The 25,968-nt window shown below is 37.2% G+C and overlaps 4 protein-coding genes across 6 annotated transcripts; all 4 read left to right on the forward strand.

The window, feature by feature from the left end:
• The first annotated feature begins 1,087 nt into the window (after positions 1-1,087).
• Positions 1,088-4,426, forward strand: LOC128170496 (RING finger protein 207-like). Its single transcript, XM_052836271.1, has 2 exons — positions 1,088-3,378; positions 3,719-4,426. Exons 1-2 carry the CDS (start codon positions 1,523-1,525, stop codon positions 3,975-3,977), a joined length of 2,115 nt encoding a protein of 704 aa, XP_052692231.1. The 5' UTR covers positions 1,088-1,522; the 3' UTR covers positions 3,978-4,426.
• A 1,467-nt stretch (positions 4,427-5,893) lies between these two features.
• On the forward strand, positions 5,894-8,540 carry LOC128170556 (filamin-B-like). Its single transcript, XM_052836343.1, has 4 exons — positions 5,894-6,104; positions 6,539-6,743; positions 7,027-7,197; positions 7,344-8,540. The coding sequence occupies exons 2-4, from the start codon at positions 6,596-6,598 to the stop codon at positions 7,502-7,504; spliced, it is 480 nt and encodes a 159-aa protein (XP_052692303.1). The 5' UTR covers positions 5,894-6,104; positions 6,539-6,595; the 3' UTR covers positions 7,505-8,540.
• Positions 8,541-9,422: 882 nt separating this feature from the next.
• On the forward strand, positions 9,423-17,052 carry LOC128170498 (kelch-like protein 24). Of its 2 annotated transcripts, none has more exons than XM_052836273.1 (2): positions 9,423-9,589; positions 14,600-17,052. In XM_052836273.1, the coding sequence occupies exon 2, from the start codon at positions 14,696-14,698 to the stop codon at positions 16,484-16,486; it is 1,791 nt and encodes a 596-aa protein (XP_052692233.1). In that variant the 5' UTR covers positions 9,423-9,589; positions 14,600-14,695; the 3' UTR covers positions 16,487-17,052. The 2 variants fall into 2 exon arrangements, with proteins under 2 accessions (XP_052692233.1, XP_052692235.1); XM_052836275.1 differs by lacking the exon at positions 9,423-9,589 and adding an exon at positions 14,285-14,438.
• Positions 17,053-20,021: 2,969 nt separating this feature from the next.
• Positions 20,022-25,914, forward strand: LOC128170491 (slit homolog 2 protein-like). Of its 2 annotated transcripts, none has more exons than XM_052836264.1 (3): positions 20,022-20,215; positions 21,166-21,475; positions 22,158-25,914. In XM_052836264.1, the coding sequence occupies exons 2-3, from the start codon at positions 21,209-21,211 to the stop codon at positions 25,539-25,541; spliced, it is 3,651 nt and encodes a 1,216-aa protein (XP_052692224.1). In that variant the 5' UTR covers positions 20,022-20,215; positions 21,166-21,208; the 3' UTR covers positions 25,542-25,914. The 2 variants fall into 2 exon arrangements, with proteins under 2 accessions (XP_052692224.1, XP_052692225.1); XM_052836265.1 differs by lacking the exon at positions 20,022-20,215 and adding an exon at positions 20,222-20,254.
• The last annotated feature ends 54 nt before the right edge of the window (positions 25,915-25,968 follow it).

The raw sequence follows: 25,968 nt of genomic DNA on the forward strand, positions 1-25,968 counted from the left end.
TTGTTTTTTTTGTTGTTTTTTTTTTTTGGGGGGGGGGTTAAAGTCATTGAATCATTGAATGTAATGTTAGTCTCTATGGCGTTTGAACTTCGGACTTGTACACAAAGTTGTTAGAGTTACCGTTCTTATATTGCTTATCACATCAGAAGTAGATTGAAAGAAAAACTGCTAGTAACAAAGCATATTTACATTATCCAGTGTCTTTGTATGTGATAACACTACGTATCAATTTTGTACTATATAACCCATAACTACAAATTGGGGCGCCAGTGGGGTTTGCTTATTTATATTTAAAGATTTAACCGTGCGATGGCCTAAAATTATATAATTATAAGTAATAAGGAATCATTCTTTGAATATTATGAGGTGATAATTTCGGTCGGGGCGTGATCAAATCTATCATAAAGCCCTTCGGGCTTTATTGGATTTGATCACGCCCCGACCAAAATTATCACCGCATAATACTCAAAGAATGACTCCTTATTACTTATGTAATTCGCAGAAAAAGAATAAAGCCATTCAACGTAAAGAGCCTTAATTTACTATAAGGATGCATGTAAAATATCCGTGGCACATTTGCCATTGCATCATAGTAAAAAAAAAAACAAAATCCTGCGCGCATCCAATTTTTCCCCCGGGGGGGGGGGGGGGGGGGGGGGGGGCGACTCCATAGCCCTTCACCCTTCTCTAGATCCGCGCAGGACAAATCAGTTTACATAAATAATAAAGAAATCAAAATATCATCATTACAATTAACTACTTGGCTCTAATTAGGTGATTCAATATACATTGTCCAAATCGAAAAATAATTTTTACATGGTAAACAACTGATAATATGTTTTGATAAAATGATAACATATTTTTCTAAGTACATGAACATGTATATTGCATTCTTTAAAATCATGACGGGGGTAGTTAGATTTTATTTCCCATGGTGTACTTTTATAGTTCTCGATAAGACACTAAGTCTTTAATGGCCCGGTGTTTAAAAAAGATAGATATTCAATGTCGGTCGTGCTTATTGTCTTTTCTCAAAGATTTTGTTTAAAGCCGCGGACAAATAATTTAAAAAGAGGCCCACAACGGGGAAACATATTGTTATAAATGGTTACCAATGGAGAAACGAATTCGGAATTAGTAAATAGAAAGGGTATTAAAGCAATATTGCGCAGGATCGATAAATATAAGATTTGTTTGGATAAAAAACCATAAATTATTCACACAAAAATGCGGACAGTGCTTTTTTTTTTACCATTAATTGTATTTAAAGGTATTCGTTTAAGTAAGATTGCCCCCGACATGATAAGTACGTGCCCCAACTTTTTTTGTTGTGTATTCACGGTTCCAGTTTGGACAACGAAATGCACATGCTTGCAGTTTTCATTACTGAACAGTCTTAAAGGAGAAATTGCAAAATATCTCAAGGTTAGTTGGAGCTATTGAAGTTCTGTTCTAAACAGGTTCGAAAGCCATTTCCTTTTTTACAATCGGAGCCTTTTAGAAAGAGGCTGCAGCGTTGGACATGAACAACGGATCTGTGACGTCATTAAAAAAAAATAAAAAGGACCCGGATGCAGATATTGACGTTTTCACGTGCCCTCTCTGCTTACGTCACTACAGCGATCCCAAACAACTGGACTGTCTTCACAATTTCTGTGAGGGATGTCTCAATACGTACATCACGTCCAAGGAAAAGAAAGACCTGCTCGATGGGAAATTCACATGTCCAATTTGCCACATCCCGACTTCCATTTCCGTTCCCGAGTCTAATCCAGAGACTTGGACAGGACAACTTCCGGATAATAGTCTAATAGCATCCCTTGCGGAGGGAGTTCCGTTGAACAGCGAGACGCAGGTATGTACGCCGTGTAAAAGGGAGGGAAAGACATCGGCTGCGAAACATTGGTGTAGGGATTGTTTCGAACCTCTCTGCGAGTTTTGCAAAGGAATACATCGTAAGATTAAGCAGATAACGGGCCATCGCATCATTCCTCTTGAAGAGGCCCGAAATAAACCCGGAAATCGCCGACTAGAACCGAAAACTGACGAAACATGCACAGAACACAAGGGCAAAACTGTCGAGTTGTTTTGTCCGGGGCACCGGAAGCTTTGTTGCGTAGTGTGTTTTGCTACGAATCACCGAGAATGTCACGGAATCAAAATGATTGACGAGTTAGTTACAGACATCAAGAGCACGGGGGAGCTTGCGGAAGTCGTAGACGCCATGACTGAAATCGTACACAGAGCAGACGAACAAATCGCCGACAAATCGCAGGCAACGACGTTACTGAATCTCAAGTACGCCGAGCTGACCGAGAAAATCGAGCTTTTGACTCAGAAGGCCATCGAGCGCCTCGAACTTCTCAGAGAGGAATCGCTGCGTCGTTTCGAAAAATTCCACATCAAAGAAACGAAGGCACTCGAACATCGAATGTCTGTTCTTCAAAGCTCGAAACTTGCAATGGATCTCGATCTGAAATACTTGGAGGCAGTGGCAAAACACGGAAGTAGCTCGATGTTGTTTATAACGTCAGAAAGACTGCGTCATCAAATTGGGTTTCATCGCGAGATTCTGACAGTGGATAAAGAAAAGGCCGAAGACTTGGACTACAGATTTGAATTCAATGAACACTTTTTGGCAACGGCTGAGAAAATCACGTCACTTGGAAAACTTAGAGTTAAACGATCTAACGTGGAGGAAAATAATCACGTCAATGGAGAACAGGGCCTTGAACGTAACGCTCCAGTCATAGATCTCGCCTCACGGAGTCTGGAAACGTACACGGTCATGTCCGGGAAAATCCCGCACTCGATTATGGGAAATCCGGAACCGTTCAGCCTGAAGCTGATCAAAGAAAAAGACTACAACGGATCGACTCCTAACGAGCGGCGGATCGTCTGGTTCACTGGAGGAATGTTCATGGCGGACGGAGTCCATTTCCTTATGGCGGACTACAACAACCACAAGCTGAAGAAGTTCAAGAGGGATGTCTATTACCCCGTAATGGAATTCCCGCTCGATTCGGCGCCTTGTGACGTCACAGCAGCAAACAATGATGACGAAATTATCGTTACTCTACCACACGTCTGCAAAATAGTGCATTATCGTATCAACAGTGAGGGACTTAAGTTGCTGGGCGCTATCACCACGCACTCGGCTCCGGAAGGCGTGGCGTCTATGGGAGACAAGATTGTCGTGTCGTTTGGGGACTGTATCAAAATTCTCGGGGAGGACGGGGTTGAGATCCAGACGATTCCGACGCTAGAGAGCTTTACTTACACTGCCCCTGTGGTGGTGTCACGTGATAACCAAAAGATCTATCATCGGGATGGAGAGGCTATCGTGTGTAGGTCAACTGAAGGGGAAGAAGTATTTAGGTAGGTAATTAAAGAACAAACTTAATATAGCTTTCAATTTGGATGAAGCGAATCTGAGACATGCATCGAAATTTCAGTCATTCACCAAATAACAGTTACTGAATATTATTCTTGGATTGACTTGTCCAAAGATATTATCAGAATACTATCAATAAGAGTTTGAAATAATTGTACTTTTAAAGTAAAACGTTTCTTAACTAATTACTAATTTTGATGCCACATTAGAACTGAATGTGAAATGTTACATACAAATGAGAAATACTATGTTATTTTCTTTGCATTTTATGACACTTTACTCCTAAATAAATGCATGTCTCTTTTCATTTATGTGTTTTATCAGATATCAGGACCGAGCTCTGAGAGAACCGGCTGGGTTAGCTTTGGATTTCGAGGATAACATTTACGTGTGTGACTGCAAATCGAACACCATTTTCCAGGTGACGTCAGACGGATCACGTGGTCGGGTCGTCCGCTCCGCTCGGGTTAATGTCGGTAGTCCGGTGGGGATCGGATTCGATCAAACCGGAAGAAGATTATGGGTCACAGCCAACATAAGGAGATCCGGGCAACTGCTGACCATGTTCTACTTAATAAATTGAGCACTCAAAATACCATTTAAACAGAACCGCCATCGAAAAGTGTCATACATGTTGTATGCCAGATTATAGTGTAATACGTGAATTCTTATAGTTGTATTTAATTTATTCAATAATTTATTGAAGTTGTGTTGTCAGTGGTGAATGATTGTATACTGTAAACCATTTTTTATTCGCGTGTGAGAAATTTTCGCGAGGTTCGCGAGGAACTCGTCGTCGCGAATATTTCTCACCGCGAACCAGTCGTAGTAGAATGGTTGTTACAACAAGACGGGTCTGGATTAGGCTTGGTCGCAAACTTTAGTCGTCGCGAACCAGTTTATCGGAAGTGTATCGCGAAATAAAGCCGTCGCAAATAAAAGTTGGTTTACAGTATTTTTGATAGATTCTAGAATTTTTAAAATATTAGCTTTAACGAATAGGCATGATTATATTTTTAATATATTTCATTTCGAGGGGCGGGGTTATTCTTTGTGGCATTGGGGGTTGGGTAGGGGTTATTTTCTTGGTTATTTTGATGAATTCTATTGTCTCTTTATGTGAATTTTGTGACTTAGTGAGTGTATCTAATAGTATACACTGTGCGAGAATGTGTTTAAGAGTGTATGAATTTATACATGTAGCTCGACGTGTAACACATTTACTACAAGCAACAGTAGATGTAGATTTGATTTTCTATATATAAACCTTCATAATTTGATTGTATCGAGATGTTTTATTCTCTTTTTCTACTTTTATTTCCTTATAATTTAATTCTGGTTGTAACGCGCTTTCTGATTGGCTAAAAAATTATTTTATATCGTATAAAGAATGTTGCCTACGTCATAGTAAGACTAACGTCAAAAATGTATTAATACGCCTGACGTTACGTTTGAATTTTGTACAATTTAATGTCATTTTAAGGGTCAAATGACCGTTTTTATCTACAATTAAGAGTAAAAAAATTAAATTAGAAGCAATGAATTCAATATTTATTTGTTTTATACGATATAAAATGGTTTGAAACAGTTTACGCTTTTTTATAAACCGCTTTGCGGTTTATAAAGCGTAAACTGCCCCAAACCATTTTATATCGTATAAAACAAATAAATATTGAATTCATTCCTTAATTAACCAATGTATTTCATACACAATTCACTAAGCGATATTTCGTTGAATGCTTTTTGTATTTAAATCTTTAACTTTTTTATATGAAATTAGAAATGAAGTAAAGCATTACCAATTCAGCTTTGTTAAAAAGATAACGATATTTTATGTATCAGCATTATCAGCTAACGGTACACCGAATGTCGATTATTTGATACATGCACTATAGAAAATTCCGTCGACTGTCTCAAATACATTGATATATTTCACAAGTTTTTAACAGATCTCACGCAACAAAATTTGAATTTTAGTAAATTAAATAGAAAATTGCCCAATAAACAAAAATGGTTAAATTTCCAAGTTACAGTTGTCGCTCTTACCGAAGAAATCTATGAATCTCTATATCTATACAAACATTTAAAAAAAAGAAAAAGAAAGAGGGACATTTAATAATATACCATCCTGGATACATATTGTGTCTAGGATTTTAGTTTATTGATCGCTATTTGTCAACAGACGCAATGTTTGGAAACTTTAAATCAAACTTGTTCAAACAATCGCGTCGAAAAGCAAACTGATCTCATCACAATGTTTGTTCATTCGTATGGTGTGTTGAGAAGCGTATAGTTCATTAAATATCGTTTTAATCATTTTCTGCGTTAGTGCATGATCATTAAAAAAACTCCTCAATCAGCAATGTCTTCAAAACATGCTGTTGTCAAACTTCCTGAATATTTGGGTACATGTGTTGATAGTAAATAGCTTGCCTCTGCACGCTTGTTCTAAATTTTTGCAGTCCTCGCTTTGCTTGGCTGAACATGACTTGATGTTCCACGTAGAGTTTAGGGTCCCACGGACGTAAAAATAAACATTTTAACTGAAGAATGAACATGAAAGTAGGCATTACAGTGACATAATTCATTAACGAGATGTGTTGGGAATGTCATCAGTAGATACAAGTCTGCACTAGATACACAGACCAATACCTGGAATCATTTTGATGAGAATCGTATGACTGTAACATTGTAAAAACAGACTCAAAAGGTAAGTGTATAGTAGTCAGAACATTCTGTGTTTAAAGACTACACGACTAGAGTCGAATAGATTAATTAACAATATGCTAGCATCGTGAGTTTCTTTGACCAATGTCACATCGACGTATTTTTCATTACGATAATTGGGGAAGAGGTAAGGATGGGCGTTTGACCATTTTAAAGTAAGACTTTATTTAGTAATTCGACACAAACAACTACCAGCTAAGTACAATATAAAGTCACTAGGTATACAGGCGCGTGTGATAAATATCAGTCAAAAAACCACTACTCCTTATTTCACGGATAGCGATGGCTAGGTGCATCAGGGCCACTTGGTTTGAGTTCTTTTGAAATATGAGAGTTTACTAAATTCGGACAATTTAATTAGCTCAATATGTAGTCAATACATACATGTAGTTAATACATACATGTATTTGTTTATAGGTTCAGCTACACTAAAAAACCATTCAGATGAGACATAATCGGAAGTGAACAGAAATTATGTCATGTGCAGAGTGTACTTCCGGTGAACTGGCTGTTGATTGGACGTGTCTGAAGTGCGGAGTCTGTCTGCATGACAAGTGTATAGAACGTCACAGGGCGAACAAAGCGGAGACAACTCATTCCATCATCCCAAAGATGGACGCTTGTATGGCACTAAATTTATAGATGATTTAATAAGCATCTGAGAGAGAGAGAGAGAGAGAGAGAGAGAGAGAGAGAGAGAGAGAGAGAGAGAGAGAGAGATATTAACTTTATAACTTAAAAGCATTTGTATGCCGCCACTGCTATCTACCTGCATTATTTTAATGAGTTTTATAAACTTGAGACTTCACTCGCTGACTTGTTGTAGTCTAAAATTTATATAGTCAACATTTTATTCGAATCGACCAAACTAATATAATAAAGAGTTTTTATTATTTTATAATCAGTGTTTCAGGCCCCTGCTGGTACGAGTAAAGAATCCAACCCTGACAAGATCGAGGTCCATGGGCCGGGCATTGAACCAGAGGGGGTACTGGGAGAATTCGATCCGACATTTAACGTTAAAACACAGGGTGCCGGACCAGGAAGGCTGGGAGTAAATATCCGAGGCCCAAAAGGTTTGGAAACGATGAATCATAGATTAAAAGTCAGCCGGGCTCATAGAAATCATTACGATGCCATTTTGCCGTCTATTCTTTTTTCATTAATTTACAATCAACATTATTAGAGTGTTACAGACGTTTTTAGATTTTTTTCCTTTTAGGGTCATTTAACGTCAAGATGGAGAAACACGCTGAAGACAAAACTATGATCGTCTGCTCTTATGAAGCCAATGAACCTGGTGATTACGTCATAAGTGTCACGTGGGGTAATATTGAAGTTCGTGGTTCACCTTTCAAAGTGAATTTACAGAATAAAACGTGACAAGATGACACATTTTTCTGCTCAAATACTTTCCTTGATGTTTTTTTTTTCATGTATATCATAGAAAAAACGCCTGTTTCCACAACTGTATTTTCCACAATGCATGTTCAATTTTAGGGCAGGAGTCAGTCTCCTTTCCCTATTCTCTTCCGTCTGTTTCCATTTTCTCTTTGCTAGAAATTGACCCTGTTAATGAACTTTGTGCATGAAAACATGCATGTTAGTTTCATTAGAGTCAATAAAGAAGTCCATGTACCTTATTCTAATTTTCGATCTTTTTTTGAAGTGTCCGACTCATTAATGTACATTATTCCTAAAACCAAATTGGGTTATGTTGTGTTCGAAACTAATTACAATTGGGAGAGGTTATCTTACCTTCGCCAGCAAAGGCTAGCTTTCCACTTCTGTTACCTTTTGCATCTGATCGAACTCAATAGTAGCGGATCCTGGATTGGCAGCCGATGGAGCTGTCTTACGCCCGCCCATTTTTATTTTCAAAGTGAATACAATTATATCTCAAAAATCCCTTTAGAAGGAGAGAACTGTTACATATTCACATGTTTCATAAATTTTTATATTATTTATGATTGACTTTACAAGTGAATGGTCCGTCTATATACTAGATGTTTGTTTTATTCTGACTTCACAATTTGTTTGTTTGTTTGTTTGTTTGTTTGTTTGTTTTCTCTGGGTTTTTTTTTTGTTTTTTGTTTTTTGGTCTTAATTGTAATGTAATATAATATCTAGTTCATATGTACCCATTGGTATAAATATTTATATATGCACTGAATCTTTTGTCTTAATATATTTCTCCAAGATTATGTTTCATTGTCTTATAAACCAAACCAAATCAGTTGCGATTTCCGGTGCAATTTATGAACGAGTGAACAACACACCGAATCACTCCCAAACAAAATAAGCCTCCACCCAATTCAATTCGACATCAGTAAAAACCAGTTTTTCTTGTTTCTTATTCATTGTTTATTGAAATGCATGTACTTACCTTGCAAATAAAGATCGATTGTGTTGTACGGTGGATTACTTTTCAAGTTATATTTCCATGTCGGGTTCTTTTGGAATAGTCATTTGTCTTCTTATACTTGAGCCGACATTTGCTCAATTTTTGTCTCGAGTTTTCCTTATTTCGTTATATCTGTGTATTTTACAGGTACATTTTATATAGCATTAATTTTGAAAGGGAGGAGGGAGACCTACCTCAAATCTTAACGCGCAGATTTAAAAAAAAACATTCTAATTACTATATTTGGTAGCTGAAAGGGATACATTGCATGTACTTATGATAAGGCAAACCACAACGTTTCTAAAGGTTTTTTTCTTCTTTTAATTCTGCAAGCGCAACTACAGTGTTATGTTAAGAGAAGTTGACCGTGTTTTCTCGGTACACTAGTGTATAAAATAACATTTAGAGGTGTATAAGTAAACGCCTTGGGCTCTGTTTTTCAAGTTTTAAAAGTTGCCTTTGTGCATTTTTTTAAGATATAAAAAATGAAGCAAATAAAATTCTTCAATATATACTTTTTGAAATTTCAAATTCGTTTAGAATTAATATGCAGTTACATTAATTTGTACGAATGTTGTAATTAAGTAGAACTAAGTGCTTTTGAATGTTAACAAATTGGTTCCGTTTCGCCATAAAACAGTTGTTTAAAAAGTGTTTTATTTCTACACTCAAGTCTTGTACTTTTATAATTAGTTTGGGTGTTGGTATACATTATAATATCTGTGTAATTGTTACAAGGAAATGCACGACTTATATGTCTTTTGTCCGCCGTTTAAAAGCCTTATACAAGCTGTTTTCACGGTCTAGTGGACAATTTAAATAAAAACTTCAACAAAACTTTACGTACATTAAATCACGTTTATTAATTCCTCCCCTTCGGCGGTCCTCGAACAGGCGGTCTAAAAATAACCCGTGTCAACTAGAGAGGGAGAGAAGAGAGAGGCGATATATACACACACAACTAGCACACGTTGTGACAGTGTCGATTTCATGTGTGTTTCTGTTTGAGCAGGAAGTGGGATGAAACATGTTAATACCATGATGTGAATTTCTAGCTGGTGATGGTAAGTATTTTTGACTTGTCAATGTTGAGTTTCATGTATGCATCAGTAATTGTCATTTGCTCGTATCTTTTTTGTTGACATCTCTTTGACATTCGGGACTGATGTACTGTACATATCGGAAGTGCAAAATGTATGAATCACCTGTGTTTATTTCATACTGTTATGACTGCATGTCATGCCGGTGTAGGGACTGTCGTACGCTCATAACGCTGATTAAGTTTTCAACTGTGACTTTGTTGACATTCATGCTTTAATTCGACATTGAACAGTTGAGAATGCAAAAAAAAATGTTGACCGTTTCTCTCTTAAAGCAGTGTTCAGTTTATGTGCATAGTCAGTAAAATGGCCTGCTCTCTAATCAATCCCTTACTCCGCCTCAACACTTTAAGGACCCCTCCATAAATTCCCCATACATTCTCAGGTGTGTACGAGAATATCATTGAGAGTGTGTCGTGTATTGATTTATGTACCGTGTACCTGCTTGACACAGCCGGTTTTATAGTCTGATCGCGACTGATAAACATTCGAACAGGTTAAAGGAGTTATGAATTGTGATGGTCAAGTTTTCAAGTTTTTAATAATTTTTTGTTCGGTTTTATATTGTCATATTTTTTTTTTTATTACCAAGATGAAGTACAGCCTAAAGTTTAGACGGGCAATAAGTAAAACATGTTTCTGCAGGTAGTTTTAAGTGAATAAATATAATATCTTGTAATACAGACTAATTATTTCTCTCTCTCTCTCTTTCTCTCTCTCTCTCTCTTACCTACACACACACACAGTTGCTACAGATTCAGATGACAACCCCCCACCACCACCACCACCACAGACACACACACATAGACAGTTTTTGAAAGTTCGGTCTGTCGATCCATTTTTCATTGAAAGCCTTTGAAAATAAGTATATAAATCACCAGCTGTTTTCCTAAAGGAGTAGTGCATATTAAGTAAATGTATATGTATCCATTCTCCATCTTTCAAAGAAAAAGCAATGGCCTTGCATATAGTATGTTGACTGTTTCAGTACTATGCGTAAAATTGTTAAGTACTACGTAACTATAGTACCACTTTACAATTATTCAGATTTATTTGAGTGCTCTCATCGTTAGTTTTACATTTTACAAAGAGGTTGTTTACTTATAACCACTCTTAACTGAAAAGTACAATGATTATGTTTTCACAAGAATTTTAAAATGTTTTTAGTTGTTGAGTTTCCTTTTGTGGTTATCGCCTCGTAATCTCGTAGTTAAGATCAAACAAAACCACTTTCCCATGGACAGATTTTTCTCTTTGATCTCCAACAAAATATAAGTCCCTATCAATGTTGATATTAATATACTTTATAAACCCATTTTGTGGACAACCTTCACCGGTTCAACCTCATTAAGATAAGAAAAATAACATCATTTCTTTAGGTTGGTTGACCTGTTGTGAAAGACGAAATGAAAATTAGCATCAAATGTGACGTAGGGGTCATGTGGAATGAGGGGACAAGACAAGGATAATCACACCCCTCCCGGTTCACCTCCTACACGAATACTTCTAAGATTCTCATTTGGTCTTGTCTGCCTTCATCTATCCCAATTATTTTGCCCCCCCCCCCCCCACCGGTCCAATTAAATTTAAAATAAAAAAGAATATTAACTTGTTAAATAAGGTGTACTTTTGTATGCCTGTATTGTTTACTGAATTTGAATTTTATAATTTTAAAATAAATTAAATCAAATACTTGACTTTTAATGAAATTCATTGAACGTGTAACTATGTGGCTTGTCCTGGCGCTCAGCAAGGGGTGATCTTACCCCCTGCTCTTTTGCTTGTCTCATCTCTCCTAGGCATAGAAACCCGGTGTGACAACAATAAAAACAACAATACAAATGATGATCTCCTAACAGATTACCAGGTTTAAATCCTTTATCTTATTTTTTTTAATCGCATCGATCGTTTATGATTTTTTTACCCGGTTCGAAAAAGAATATAGATGCAAAGAGGATTTTTAAAATCCAGTATACAAACTTCAAATTTGAAGGGCCCCTCTGCTGTAATGGTTGACTTTCAATCTTCAATCGCTTTTATCTGATTTATTACAAATACAAATCCGCAAAATCTAACCCATTGTGGCTACCCCATGAGACGAAAACTGTGGTTTTCGTTTATTTTGTTTCGAGTTTTTTGCTGTTTTTTCCCCTAATTTCGTTCATCTAAATGATATTAAGTGAAGGACATTGAGTCTCAAAACACTCCGATCTACGACTTGCTACTTTCTGTTTAAGACCTACGGCTTACAACTTCGGTAGAGAAAACTTTATAACTTACGACTTAGGACTTAGGACTTAATTACGACTCCAGTAAAGACAGCCAACGACCACCTCACTGAACGACATCCAAGAGCATACGATCTCGACAGTTTAGACTCTTGCACTACCAAGTCGCAACTGCAACGGAATAAAATCTTGAAATATGCATTTATATGTACATTCCTATAAAATGTACATGTACATGTATATTCAAAAATTCGAAATCTGACGCCAGATGCTTGTTAATAGTACATAGTACCTCTGAACTGTAATGTATAAAAAAGAATATATAATTTGAATGAATTACTATTAAACTGACCATGAATATTAATGTGGAGAGAGAGAGAGAGAGAGAGAGAGAGAGAGAGAGAGAGAGAGAGAGAGAAGGGGGTCGCTTGTTTATCAAAGAGTTTAGGTTTGGTTTAGCCAAACAAGGATGAATCATCCACAGAATAAGTTTGTCAAGTACAGACATTTAGGGAGATTTCGGTCTTTGCGGTAAACCCTTTATTCCAAAGTTCAGGCCGTGGGCAAAACATACCGCATACATGTATATCATTATATATACAAGCTCATTTCTACCAAAGAGAGGATGAAAACAGTTCAACATGACTTTCCAAAACTTTCAACTTGTTTCCCCCCCCCCCCCCCCTCTCTCTCTCTCTCTCTCTCTCTCTCTCTCTCTCTCTCTCTCTCTCTCTTCAAGATAAATTTTACTCAACAACTCTTGAATTGTACTTTTATCATAAGACATAAGAAAAGAATAAAGTTTTGGATAGACGGGTGGGGAGGTGTAGATAGCCTGGCTTTGTTTCAATTTCCATTTATCCCAGTCAAGAGTATTCGGCACGGGCAGTTTTAATTACATGTTAATTAGAGACGTTTCCTGTCCAATTAACAACGTCTAGTCTTATTAATACCGTGTTTGGGTCTTTTAGTTACTGGCCTCGATTTAGATTTTTCACGATGCCGATAGCAAAGGAGAAATCTCTGAGATAAAATGTGACTGGTGCATGTCCTTTGTTTTTGAGTACTTTTATAAGGAAAAAAAGAGGAAAAACACACAAGTTTATCACATTGCTCGGAATCGGAGATAATTGTAGCCGTGATTTTGATTTAGGTGAGATTCGATGTTTAAATTTCCTGTCCAAAAAATAACACTTATAACATTTAACGCAAATTTTGCCTGTTTATATAGATTTGCATTTTTTAAAAAGACAAATGAACTTTGCTATTCTGAAAATTGTAAACAGAAAAGGGCGGATAGGGGGGGGGGGTTGAGATTAAGTTAAAGTTCATTTAAGTGCAATATTTAATACATTTGTAACATATTGTATTGATTGAATCATTAGCCGTTAAAGTGTAGTTTTCACGAAACCCACGAAAATTGATACCCACGAATATAAATGAACACACAGTTACTTTATTATTCCGTAAATGAATGCGATGAGTCCAAATTTCGAGGTACAATTTTCTACAGAAAGATATATGATATATATACTTTTTTTTAATTTTCAAAGTGCTTAACCTATTCTAATTAGAATACACGATTAATTCACCGGCTCGACATTGATATGTATTATTTATGTCTTCACTCTCTCTTTTTTCATTTTTGTCTGCTTGTACAAGTATTTCTTTGTGTCCACGTTTTTAATGTATTAAAGGAATTATTCATTTCACTTAAATAGCGCCAGCACTTTTGAATATTTTATAGATTTTTATCTAAATAAATCACTAGTAATATACTATGAATATGCAAGTTGGATTTATTTGTTATTATCAAGAATTATTACTTTTTGAGTTATGACATTTTAGAACAGATAAGTTGTTAAGATTTGAAAATAAAATGGGGGGGGGGGTGGTCGTAAGAAGTACTCTAGAATTATTATAAAACCTGATTACCAATGGAAAAAATAAATTGACATGCGTTTTATTGTCTGACCCCTTTACCAGAATCAAATTTTAAACTCTCTCTCTCTCTCTCTCTTTCTCTCTCTCTCTCTCTCTCTCTCTCTCTCTCTCTCTCTCTCTCTCTCTCTCTCTCTGCAAAAACGTCGCCAGTTTCATGCTAGATAATGAAAAGGCATACAAGTAACGCTTTATTTAGGCCAATTAAAATTTCACAATTAAACTTATACAATTAATGTAAACAAACCGACAAAATACGTTTTTTACAAGGAAGCAATTATTTCCCGACGTACTCGCGGAGTGTACTTATTTTCTCATCCGGGTCCCGGTACTTATGGTACTTAAGGCGTGTGCATGTCGACGACAAAGGGGGACTACGCACGTGCACTCAGTTCTAGATACGAGTACTTCCTTTTGGAGACGAACGCTGCATGTTGAGGTCTGATTGGCTCCCCTCGGTTCTGGATCAAGGATCAAATTAGCCTTGTGTTTTGTTATGTAATTTTATATTGATTACATGTTTATTGTAAACAAAGGGACATACCGGCTTTTGGGAGAGGTCTATTGTTTGTTGTTTATTTTGTGGTTATGGACCTGCGTGTTCGTCTACATGTAGGATATGAGAAAAAGATACATGTATAAATGTACGTTTTCAAAACATTTTTTAGATTTTTGATTTCAGCGTTCCTCAAATACTGCGAGGTTTTTAACTTTTATTTGCACATGTACGTATAATGTAAATGTCGTGCGATCTTTGTATTTGAATTTGATTTTCCTTAAGTTCATTTTTGTCCTTTGCTTTCAGGAAGTATCTGAGAAGAAAACACAACCGGCTTCGACTTTGGAACACACGATGTAGACAGACACGGTCCGTTTTTTTATAGCACTGGACAAAGTCATCATGGCAGCAAAGTCACCTGAGATGGTGTTAAACAAAATCTATCTGGACCTCTTGTGCGATTCCATGAAGAGGCTGTGGACCACGGGTGACCATTCTGACGTCACAATCGAAGTGGGCGAGAAAACCTTCAATTGTCATAAAAGCATCCTAGCAGCAATGTCGCCATACTTTGACGCCATGTTTAGCTCGGGCATGCGCGAAAGCATTAGTGGTCAAGTGACGTTTCCGGAAATGGACCCTGATCTGTTTGAAATCGTTTTGAGTTTTATGTACACCGGTAAAGCGGAGGAAGTGATGACGACTGACAACGCCGTGGAGCTGCTACACATCGCGGCGGTGTTGCAAATCAAAGCTTTGCAGGGAATCATTGAAGAGTTCCTCCACCCGCATCTTACCAACGAAAATTGTCTGAAGGTCTGGCGATTGTCCGTCTTGCACGATTGTCACACACTGACGGAGAAATCCGTTCAACTGATTGCCCGGAACTTTAAGGAAATCATCACAAATGAGGAATTCTGGGAGTTGGACGGCCGTGAGGTGGCGTCCATTATTAAGGAGGATACGCTAGACATCGACAGCGAGGATCAGCTCTGTGATCTCGTCATCAAGTGGATCGAACGAGATGTCGAGAAACGGAAGGAGAGCTGCGGGATCTTGTTCGAACAAATTCGGCTTGCCTTTCTGACGCCGGAATACTTGGTGAATCTAGAAGAAAAACACGAGTTTCTAAAAGAAGACCTCGCGTGTATGAAATTCATCAACGAGGCAAAGTCTTTCAAACTCTTACCCGCGCGGCAGCAGGAGGCACAAGGGAAGCAAACGTGTCTACGCTTGACGGCCAGTCAGGAGGAAGTGCTAGTGCTACTTGGTGGGTGTGAATCGACCACGCCCCCCTATGTTCGTTCATTAGGAGTGATATGTTACAGTTTTTACAGAAAAGAGTGGTTCTCCATCGCCGCTCTGCCGTATGATCCCGGCATCGAGTTCGCCTCCTGCACCTATCAAAACGACATATATATAAACGGGGGCGGATCCATGCAAAAGTGTCTCTTGTGGTACGACAGCAGCAAGAATAAGTGGCTCCAGAACGAGTGCATGGGGTACGGACGACGCCGCCATGCGATAGTCGCTGTCACCGGGGCGCTTTATGCGATCGGTGGCTATGACAACAAGCTTGACGACGGACATCGTATGTTGTCAAGCATTGAACGCTACATCATTGAAGAAGACCAATGGGAGATGGCGGGCGACCTGCCTATTGCCGTCAGTTCCTTCTCGGCTGCTGTAGTGGGCGAGTCTATTTACATCTTCGGGGGCGAAAAGAATGACAGAAAAGACACAGCATTTATTCAGTGTTACGAGACGCGCACAAGACAAGCGACGAAAGTGGATGCCAAAATACCGATGGCGTGTAAACTGACTAAATCCATCACGTGTGATAAGCGCATTTTCCTGATTTTCTTCGACGGTCGGGTCGTTGAGTATGTAAAAGACAGGAAAGATACGGCTAAGAAGCCGTTCTGTCGAACTGTGGGCCGACTGACAGCGTTTCAACGGATTCACTTCGGCGTGATACAGCACCGGGGAAACGTCATAGTCTTGGGCGGGGAGATCGACAACGCAACACTATGTAGCGATCTGATCATGTTCGACCCTTCCACGACAGGATGTACGAAACTGAGGGACACCCTGCCCAAACCGAGGCTGATCGACGGCTGCGTGAAGGTCGCTATTCAGAAGAAGTATTTACAGACGCTTAAGGAGGATTCCCCGAAATCGACTCGCAGATAACGCACGTTCCCCTCTGCAACGTTTGCAGTTAATGTCGGTGCGCGTTATATAAGTCGCATTTTCTAGTACTTGAAATTGTTCAGCTAATAAACCAAAAAAAAAAAACAAACCCAACATATTATTTATCGAAATCAGGTCTGTTGGTATTCATTAAACATGCATATTTTTGTACCACACGACCAGTTATATTTTTTCAACTTCAGTCAAATAGAATCATGTTATCGAAGTTGTACTTGAAAATGACTTGAAAATGTATTAAACTGTTACAGATCTTCCAAAGTTGTATATGTACGTCTGTTGTCTTCAGACAGTTGTTTTTTAAGTTAGTTCAACTTTAAAGGCTGTGAACATACAAAACATCTTTGGGTTTATATATATAGATATACATTGTACATCTGTATTTTATTTATTTTTATTTATTAGATTTTGCCTAGACAAGCGATTGTTGGTATGTTTAATCAGAGATGTGTGTAGACTCGGCTAAACAAACACTCTGCCAAGTCTGTAGTGTTATTATATGCCTCTGTATTTTATTTTTTGATAAATAAAACAAAATATTACAAGTATACATGGGATTATTTGTTTTGGTAGTATGCAATTACAAATCATATGTTACATGTGAACATCACATGTTTACCGGAAAAGCTAAGTGTATCCGTGTTATGAAGTTTTTTACTTTTACCATCTCATTATGAATATATCTTCAAGCAGATTAAAAATTTGAACTTTTTTTTAGCTAAATTGGATAGGTTAAAAAAGTTCAAAGCTCTTATCCCCTCTCAATTTTTTCCGACAGTTCTATTCCGTATTACCACTTATGAAGCTTTTTTTTCGTTGTTGCTATGAATACGATTTGAACATTACAAATAGTCCTTTTACATAATCCTCCTGCTCTACGACTGGGCAAGACTACATTACAATAGGATGTTCATTATTTTGATACAGATAAAATATCTATACCATAAAATTAAGTTTAGATTTTTTTTAGATACTTTTAATAATAACGAATGTAGGTAAACCAACGACGCGTGACGTCTTGATTAGAGGGAATTACATGTACGTGATTAAGGATTAGAGCGGCGTAGCACGATTTGGACGCTTGATAAAATGAGAAATCAATTTCTTATTTAGGAGCGCATGCTATCGATATTCATGATGCAAGAATTTCCCTGTTCTTTCTTTTTTTATCAGTCATATATGACTACATGTATTTATCTTTTCTTGCAAAAAAGTGTTCGATTTCAAATTGATTTCCATTGTTTCATAAGAATTACAACAACAGAAACTAATGAATAAAATATACAGTAAAACACAGTTATAGTGACCACGCTTATAACGAATTGACGCTAACAGCGAAGTGATTTTAATTCCCCGGGACTTTATTAAACGTTATAAACTTGACGGATATAACGAATTTTTTTTATAACGAAGCTAAATCACCCGTCCCTGGGACTTCGTAATAACTGCGTTTTACTGTACTGTCTCTGAAAGTATATATTTTAATTAACCTTATAATCCCTTTGTTTACACTGGAATAATACATGTTTAGACCCAGACCAGTTTTTAACTTACTGCTCAGATATAATCAATTGTTAAAAAAAACTACAAAAGTCAGGGGGAAAAAATGTATTGCATATATATATATATATATATAATGGTCTCCGATTTTCACCTATCTTTACCATTTAATTATAAGGATAGATTTTGTTGAGTTACTTCTATCAATAACGAATTCTTACTACCACAGAATATCTACACCAAACGTGCGAGGAATTTTTAAAGGGTTTTTTTTAACCTTAACCCTTTATTGAAATATTTAGTCTTAGATATCATTTTTTCCCTTTTGTAAATACGAGTATAATACGTCTATTTTCATTTAACTTTCCACTAGAAATAAAACTGAAATGGATGATACAATTAATGTACTGCATTATATAATTACCAAGTAAAGGAATAGGGATTGCATAATGTAATATCGATCCCGACGGAAAAACGGAAGTAAACTACTCTATAAAAAAGACATAATCGCATGGCAACTTATAATTTTTCCTTGTACTCGTTTAAAACAAGTGAAAGTGATATATTTACACAAACAGGACCTGCATAAATGATGTATGATATAAAATTTGATAAAAATCTTATGTCATGTTTACTTTTTCGACAGAATTCGAGGTTATATAACTTAACAACGGAAAACTGCGTATCGCAAAAAATATAATATTAAAAAAATGAATTGATTCGAAGTTCAGATAGCCTGAAACTGGCGTTATTGTCTTTTCTGATATATTTCATTTTATCAAATAAAAATATACAACATGACTACTTATGTTGTATATTTTTATTTGATAAAATGAAATATATCAGAAAGGACATTATATACATAAATACCTTATATAGGGTATTTATTTTTATTAAAGGAAAATTTAAAACGTCAGGTATGGGGTATTTAGTTCACTTCTGTAATGAGGTTAGCAATAATTGAGCATCCAATGATCCAGGGAGAAAAATTTATAAAAATTGATGCAAGAGGAAGAGTAGTGATGGGGAAGTGAGTTTTAAAAAAAAAAACCAACCAGTTTCCAAGTTTTTAGAAAAGGGAGACTTGATGGGCCACTTTACATGAAGTGTTTCACTTTATCAAACCTTGGATTAAAAACCCCTTATCTTTCTATTTTAGAACATAATTATACATGTAAAATTCGTCAGAAAACAACCATTTTTTTTTTTTGGTAGAAAAAATGTGACTCGATCATTTTGATGCATATTTTGAGAGAATTTGTCATTGAAAAAAAAATAGTTTATATTTTTTTCAACGTACACAATAACCTGAAAATAAAATGCCAACTTAAATTAGAAAATCTGAGAGAGAGAGAGAGAGAGAGAGAGAGAGAGAGAGAGAGAGAGAGAGAGAGAGAGAGAGAGAGAGAGAGAGAGAGAGAGAGAGATGGTAGGAGGAGTTGTCTTCCATATAGGCAAAGTTAATGTATCCGAGTTTTTGTACCGTCATGATCAGTTATAGCTCATATGATCATATATAGCTTTACATTATGTACGTCTAAAAAAAAGTTGAGAGAGAGAGAGAGAGAGAGAGAGAGAGAGAGAGAGAGAGAGAGAAAGAGGGGGAGGGAGAGTCAGAGAGAGAGACAAAGACAGAGAGAAATTGTAGGAAGAGTTATATACCTTTACACAGTTCTACACAACAATGTATTTGACCTATATTTTCACTGACCGATGAATAGTACAGGTGAAATTTTATCTGTTAAAGCCGGTCCTTTATATTTGAAATATCTTTATCAACTGAAAACTACACAAGCTTGTCATTACGGTCCGTAAATAAAATGCTCATTTTGAGTTTGCACAAAAACGTCATTACAGTTTACATAATTATATGCAATAACCTTAATATCACATATATATTTCATTATTCAAATATGATAAAAATTCAAAAATAAGAAATTCTAAATAAAAGACTTCAGTACCCTTGTCGCCCATACTTCTACTAGACAATAGTTCAACTACACAACAGTACAAAACTGATCTGCGTGCGCGGTCAACCAGGTGTAAGGAAGCAAGTACTAACGAAGCCAGGCTATAAATATATATACACCTATGACGGCGCGTGCCCGGGACCCCCGGGGGGTAATGTCTTCCGTCTTGTAAGTTGACATAAGGGAAATCGGGCCTGCCAGGTATATGTTATGCAGGTAGAGCGATGTGTTCGTTACCCAGGTATGTTACTTTAGAGGTAGATTTTCGAACATATGGAAGGTAGGGTGAATATTTTGTATCTTGTATACATAGAATTATTTTGCTCTTCTCTCTCCTCTGTAATTTTATTCATTGTCGCTTATTTTGATGTCTCGTCTATCAAGGTCTCACGTTATCACTCTCCATTGTTTTAATTGTTAGAATTATCGTGGCAGGCGCTCCTGTTTATATATACATGTGCAAATAATTAAATCGTTTCTTACAAGGAAGATAGTACATACGTACAGATTTGTCTTCGTTTTTTTGTTATGAAAACAGCTAGGGTTTAACAACAAAAAGAACTTGTGTAAGTTGTCCTAAAGGTGGATTATGTTGCTTCGGTTAACCTAGAAAACATTAAATTGGATGACACAATCTCTCTCTCTCTCTCTCTCTCTCTCTCTCTCTCTCTCTCTCTCTCTCTCTCTCTCTCTCTCTCTCTCTCTCTCTCTCTCTCAGTTGACCCCCGATAACAATTGAAAGGTTCATTGTCTGGAAACAAAAATATTTAAAAAATGTGGTGTGTGTTTGGGGGGGGGGGGGGGTGAGGGGCTTGTTTTTACAAAACGTGCACATAAATTCCAGAAATACAATATTCATCTATAAATACAGCTTTGACAATGGATATTTTTCTATACATCAATACACTTTAATCTATCGTCAGCAAAATTCGTATTTCTTTCTTGGCCTAATAAAACGCATCATGTTTCATAACCTGGGAGCTTGATTTAGCTTTATAATAGTCTTTTAAATACGTCCTTGAAACTATGCCCTTAGATGACCTTATGACAGCAAACAATCAAAAGTCCTTCATGCATCAATGATTTTCATATTACCCCAGTGTCCAATTATCTGTTTTTTCAAACGATTATTATAAAATTGTCGTGTAGCGACCAATTCTTACAATTTTTCTGGTTTTTTTTTATTAACAGCTAGCTTCGGGTTTTGAGAAGAACATACTTAGCAGCTACAATTATGTTTGGCGTTCGACAATTATTTCTACTGGTCTTTCTCTGGAAATTCCTCGCCATATTTGCTGGGAACTTTACGGTATCGGTGGAGTGGTATCCAGAGAAGTTCCGAACGTACAGCTTCAATCGGAACATCTTTGGAGAGTGCATCCTTTCTCTGCAAGAGGATATGGTCCGGTGCATGCGCAATCACCGTTTCCAGGAAATCGAAGATCAATGGCGCTATAATCCAGAAAATGTTACATATCTGGCTGTCAACTGTTTAAAACAGGTCAGAATTATAATATTCTTAATTTCTTGTTTCCTAAATAATAATAATTTAATAAACTTTACCATTTTGATTTTTTTAAACTTGGTTTATAAGTAATATCTACGCTTTCATCCTTTTTGATCAATTTCAATTGCAAATTATTAATACATGTACATTGTACATTTGTATTTGTATAGTTGTTTAAAATATCAAATATGAACATAATACAACTGAAAATTTAACGTGCATGCGCAATGATATTATAATCAAATTATTATCAAATTCCATTTCGACAGAGTAAGACATTGAAAAGTGTGAATTACTTGCAGGAAAATTGTCATATTGAATGTCGCATATCTTTAAACAGCTAAATGATGGCAGTAAGGGGTGAGGGTCAGTAACGATCTTGCAATTGAAAGTTTTTATTTCTTTTAATAAGAGTAAATAATATTGTCTGAACTCTACCAGTGCTAATACATCAATCTCTATACATGTAATCAAATGATTTTGTCAAACTTCACATTGCCAATGCCCATCTTGCTTTCAGTAACTGTATGAAATGATCTAAAATTTATTCAAATTCATTTTGTATTTAAAATAGGGTTGTATTCAGTTCGATGCATATTTTTTTTTTTAAAGTATGGAACACAAAAATTGAACACACAAACAACATTGATGGATTTTATTTCTTTTTTTTTTACAGGAATACTATGCATCTCCAAAACACGTTTGCATGTGTAAAAAAGGAAGCAACGCCGCCAGCCCTCAACATTTCCGGCAGTTTGACGACCATTTCTACTGCCAGCTCCGGAAACTCCCGAACAAGATGTTCTCGTCACTCCGGAACTTGGAAGTCCTGGACCTCTCGGACAATCTCATCGCCATCGTCGAAGGGGAAGCCCTCAGATCCCTGACGTCACTGAAGTATCTGGATCTGAGTAGGAACCCCTTGAAGACGTTGGATGCGGGGTTTCTTTGTGACGTAAACGGACTTGAGGTCTTGTTAATGCAAGGAACCAACTTTCACAATTTCCCGGTCCACATGTTTGACTGTAGAAAGAAACTGGAGAACCTGACTTACATTGATTTTAGTGATAATCTCATTGACTCTATTCCTCACAATGCTTTCAAAAGCATACCTAACGTTGTTACATTAAACCTGACATCAAACAATATCAATAACACTTTGATTCAACGTGACGCGTTTGTCGGCCTGCAAAAACTACTCACCATCGATTTCACAGAAAACGACCTTACTTCTATACCGGAGACGCTCTGTGAGCATGCACCGGAAGTCCAATATTTACACATGGGCGAGAACAGGCTTAAATCGTTTGAATTCCAAGCAGTGGAGGTTTGCGTCCATCTCTTGCTGTTGGATCTGTCCCATAATGACATCAAGAGTTTGGTTGGCGACATTGATCAACCGTCTCCTTTACAGACTCTGAAAGTATCCCAAAACTTAATAAAGGAACTGCAAACACCAGGTTTCCTAAGAGGAGCGCAGAATTTGACAACACTAGATTTCTCCATGAACGTTATTCACGAGATTGGCCCCACAGCTTTCGACGGACTGTCTTCTCTTAAAAAGCTAGACATCTCTGACAACATGCTGAAGAACTCATCCATACCACTGTTCTCCCAGCTCCGATCACTAGAGGAGCTAGACCTGAGTGTAAACAACTTTATCAAAATACGATCGGGGTTCTTTAGAGGATTAGAAAGTCTAAAGGTCTTGAATCTCTCACGAAATGACTTTGAGCTTCTGGAGGATCGTGCATTTGAAGGCCTCGGAAAACTGACCGTGCTAGACTTAAGACACAACCTTTTGGCAACTTTCCAAGATAATGTGTTTTCAACCATGTCGAATCTCAAGTCTTTATTACTGTCTCATAACAAAATCTTGTCTCTTGATAATGTAAAGTTTCCGAACTCATTGATCCTGTTAGACGCTGAAGAAAACCGAATGGAACATTTCCCAGCCTCTCTTTCAAATTCATACGTAAACAAAGTAATTCTTGATTCTAACGATATCACTACGTTATCCATTTCAGACTCGGGGAATTTCTCACAACTCACCTTCGTTTCTTTGTCAATTAATAGAATTCAGACATTTAACGAGAGAGCCTTTCAAACATTTACCAACCTGAAGCATTTGAACATTTCAACCAATCAACTTTCATTGAATTTATCACGTGGTTATTTCGGCGGTGCCGATTCGTTGGTTACACTTGACTTATCACACAACAACATTGAAGAGATTAACGGGATGTTTGCCACTTTTCAATCCCTTGACCATCTCCAGAATTTAATTTTGTCTCACAATCCTATCACGCGCATTCACAATTTGATTCCCGAACTGCTCGACATGAGCGCATTCAGAGAACCCAACTTGCAGAACATATTCCTTTCTTTTTGTAATATTTCGTATGTTTCCGTCGAGGCATTCGAGGGTTTTCCGAATCTAAGTCTAGTAGACCTTTCTCATAACAGATTAAAAGAGATCAAACCATTTAAATTATTCAATTCCAAACCAGTTTTCAATCTCACAAGCAACGTTTTTGAATGTTCCTGTGGAATGCGTTGGATAAAGGAACCGGAAATTGAAATGGGAGACCAATATTTTCCGACGAACCATTACAGAATGGACGATTGTGTTGTACTTCCCAAACACTACAAGATGAAAATCAGAGACGTTCCGATTGGCGACTTTTTGTGTAAAACGCAAGATTCCTGTCCCGAAAATTGTCAATGCCTTGGAAATTCGGAGGCCAGTCACACGACCGTGGTTAGGTGCTCTGACGTCACGCAGGTACCGGAAGGGATTCCCCGCTCAGCCTTACGGATATACCTTGACGGCAACGCCTTAAGAAATTTAACATTCTCGAAGGAAGTTAATACCGGAAGTTTCCAAACCCAAGAACTGTACATCAATGGCAGTAATGTTAGCTTTTTGACACAAGACTTTTTCCGACCGTTCCAAAGTTTGAAAAAGTTGGATTTAGCAGAAAATAGAATAGAGAATTTACCAAGTGACGTTTTCGCCAACTTGACTTATCTCGAAGAACTGTATCTCAGAAACAATTCTATAGATGCATTTGACTCACATTCTTTGCCAAACTCTAAAAGCTTGATGTTGTTAGACATTAGTCATAATAACATTAAATATCTCGATGCCGAGGTCCTCGAAATGATTGTTGATAAACCGCATCTCCGAAGAATCTTCATCGGAAACAATGCCTTCGTCTGTAAATGCAAAAACAAGGCACTGCGAAATTGGATCGACGAACACAGGAGCAGGATTTTCGACCGCGAATCCATTCTTTGTGAAAATAATGGAAATGAAATGATTCGTGTTGCACCGAGATATTTCAACTGTCTAGGAAAAACTGCTGCTAGATCCTCCGATCATAAGGGCGTCATTGTGGCCGCAGTGATCTTGTTGTGTGCAGCCTTGCTGGTGTTCGCATCCTGTATATACTTCCGGCGTGACATCATAGCTGTCTTTGGAACGAAACTCAACATAAAATGCTTTCGTCATCAGTACGAAGCACACAGCATTTATGACGTTTTTCTTATGTACGATTTCAATGACGTCAAGGGGTCCGACTGGGCGAATAAAGAACTGATTCCAAGGCTTAATCAATTCGGCCACAAACTAACGACTTCTGACTCTACCGACCTTGCCAACAGTCTTCTTGAAACTGAAAATTCCAAGATCAAGGAAAGCAAATGTGCGCTGTTTGTTGTGACTAAATATGTAGGCAACAACCAGTACTACATGAACTGTTTCCGGGTGGCGGCCAAGCATGCGCGTGAGCATAGCCAATTTAAAGTGATAGTCGTTGTTGTAGGGGATATAGATTTTACCAGTTTGGAGCCTGGATTAAAAAAGATGTTGGTAAGCGGAAATTACATCACTGCGCGTTCCCGGTGCGCCTGGGAGAGATTAGAGTACGAACTTCCAAAGAGACGAAGCCGTCTGGAGCCCTTCTCACAGGACAGTGAGATCGGTATATGTGACACCGAGACAATTATATATAATGCAGCGAGGAAAGACAAGGGCGACGAATGTGATGTAGATTAGGATAGAGTAACTTGTTAAAAATGTTGTCGAAAGCAGTGAGAGGGGTATGCAAACAGGGAATTGATAATGAGTCTGTGGAGAGAGAGAGAGAGAGAGAGAGAGAGAGAGAGAGAGAGAGAGAGAGAGAGAGAGAGAGAGAGAGAGAGAGAGAGAGATGCATAACATTTTACAGGAACGTAATGCATATATATACATTACGTATAACATTACGAATTATTACAAACAAGCCTTGTAAGTAATTCATGGATTGTATATAAAACATTGGAAATAGTATTCTTTGCACGAATTCAGAAAGATACGCTGGTTGTATCTTCTTATATTGTTTATCATGTGTTAGGATCGATTCATACAAAACTAAAGAAAAATTACACTATTGTGTGTTTTCTTGATATTCTTTTAACCCAATTATTCTCATTCATGGACAGTA

The sequence above is a fragment of the Crassostrea angulata genome, chromosome 2 (genome assembly GCF_025612915.1).
Source record: "Crassostrea angulata isolate pt1a10 chromosome 2, ASM2561291v2, whole genome shotgun sequence".
Taxonomy (NCBI): domain Eukaryota; kingdom Metazoa; phylum Mollusca; class Bivalvia; order Ostreida; family Ostreidae; genus Magallana; species Magallana angulata.

What these genes read in the sequence shown, in the direction of transcription:
- LOC128170496 (XM_052836271.1), top strand. Translation starts at nt 1,523, where the DNA reads ATGAACAACGGATCTGTGACGTCATTAAAAAAAAATAAAAAGGACCCG. An exon ending in GAAGGGGAAGAAGTATTTAG is followed by an intron (nt 3,379 to 3,718) that starts GTAGGTAATTAA and finishes GTGTTTTATCAG; the next exon opens with ATATCAGGACCGAGCTCTGA.
- LOC128170498 (XM_052836273.1), top strand. Translation starts at nt 14,696, where the DNA reads ATGGCAGCAAAGTCACCTGAGATGGTGTTAAACAAAATCTATCTGGAC.
- LOC128170556 (XM_052836343.1), top strand. Translation starts at nt 6,596, where the DNA reads ATGTCATGTGCAGAGTGTACTTCCGGTGAACTGGCTGTTGATTGGACG. An exon ending in CATCCCAAAGATGGACGCTT is followed by an intron (nt 6,744 to 7,026) that starts GTATGGCACTAA and finishes TTTTATAATCAG; the next exon opens with TGTTTCAGGCCCCTGCTGGT. An exon ending in AAATATCCGAGGCCCAAAAG is followed by an intron (nt 7,198 to 7,343) that starts GTTTGGAAACGA and finishes TTTTCCTTTTAG; the next exon opens with GGTCATTTAACGTCAAGATG.
- LOC128170491 (XM_052836264.1), top strand. Translation starts at nt 21,209, where the DNA reads ATGTTTGGCGTTCGACAATTATTTCTACTGGTCTTTCTCTGGAAATTC. An exon ending in CTGTCAACTGTTTAAAACAG is followed by an intron (nt 21,476 to 22,157) that starts GTCAGAATTATA and finishes TTTTTTTTACAG; the next exon opens with GAATACTATGCATCTCCAAA.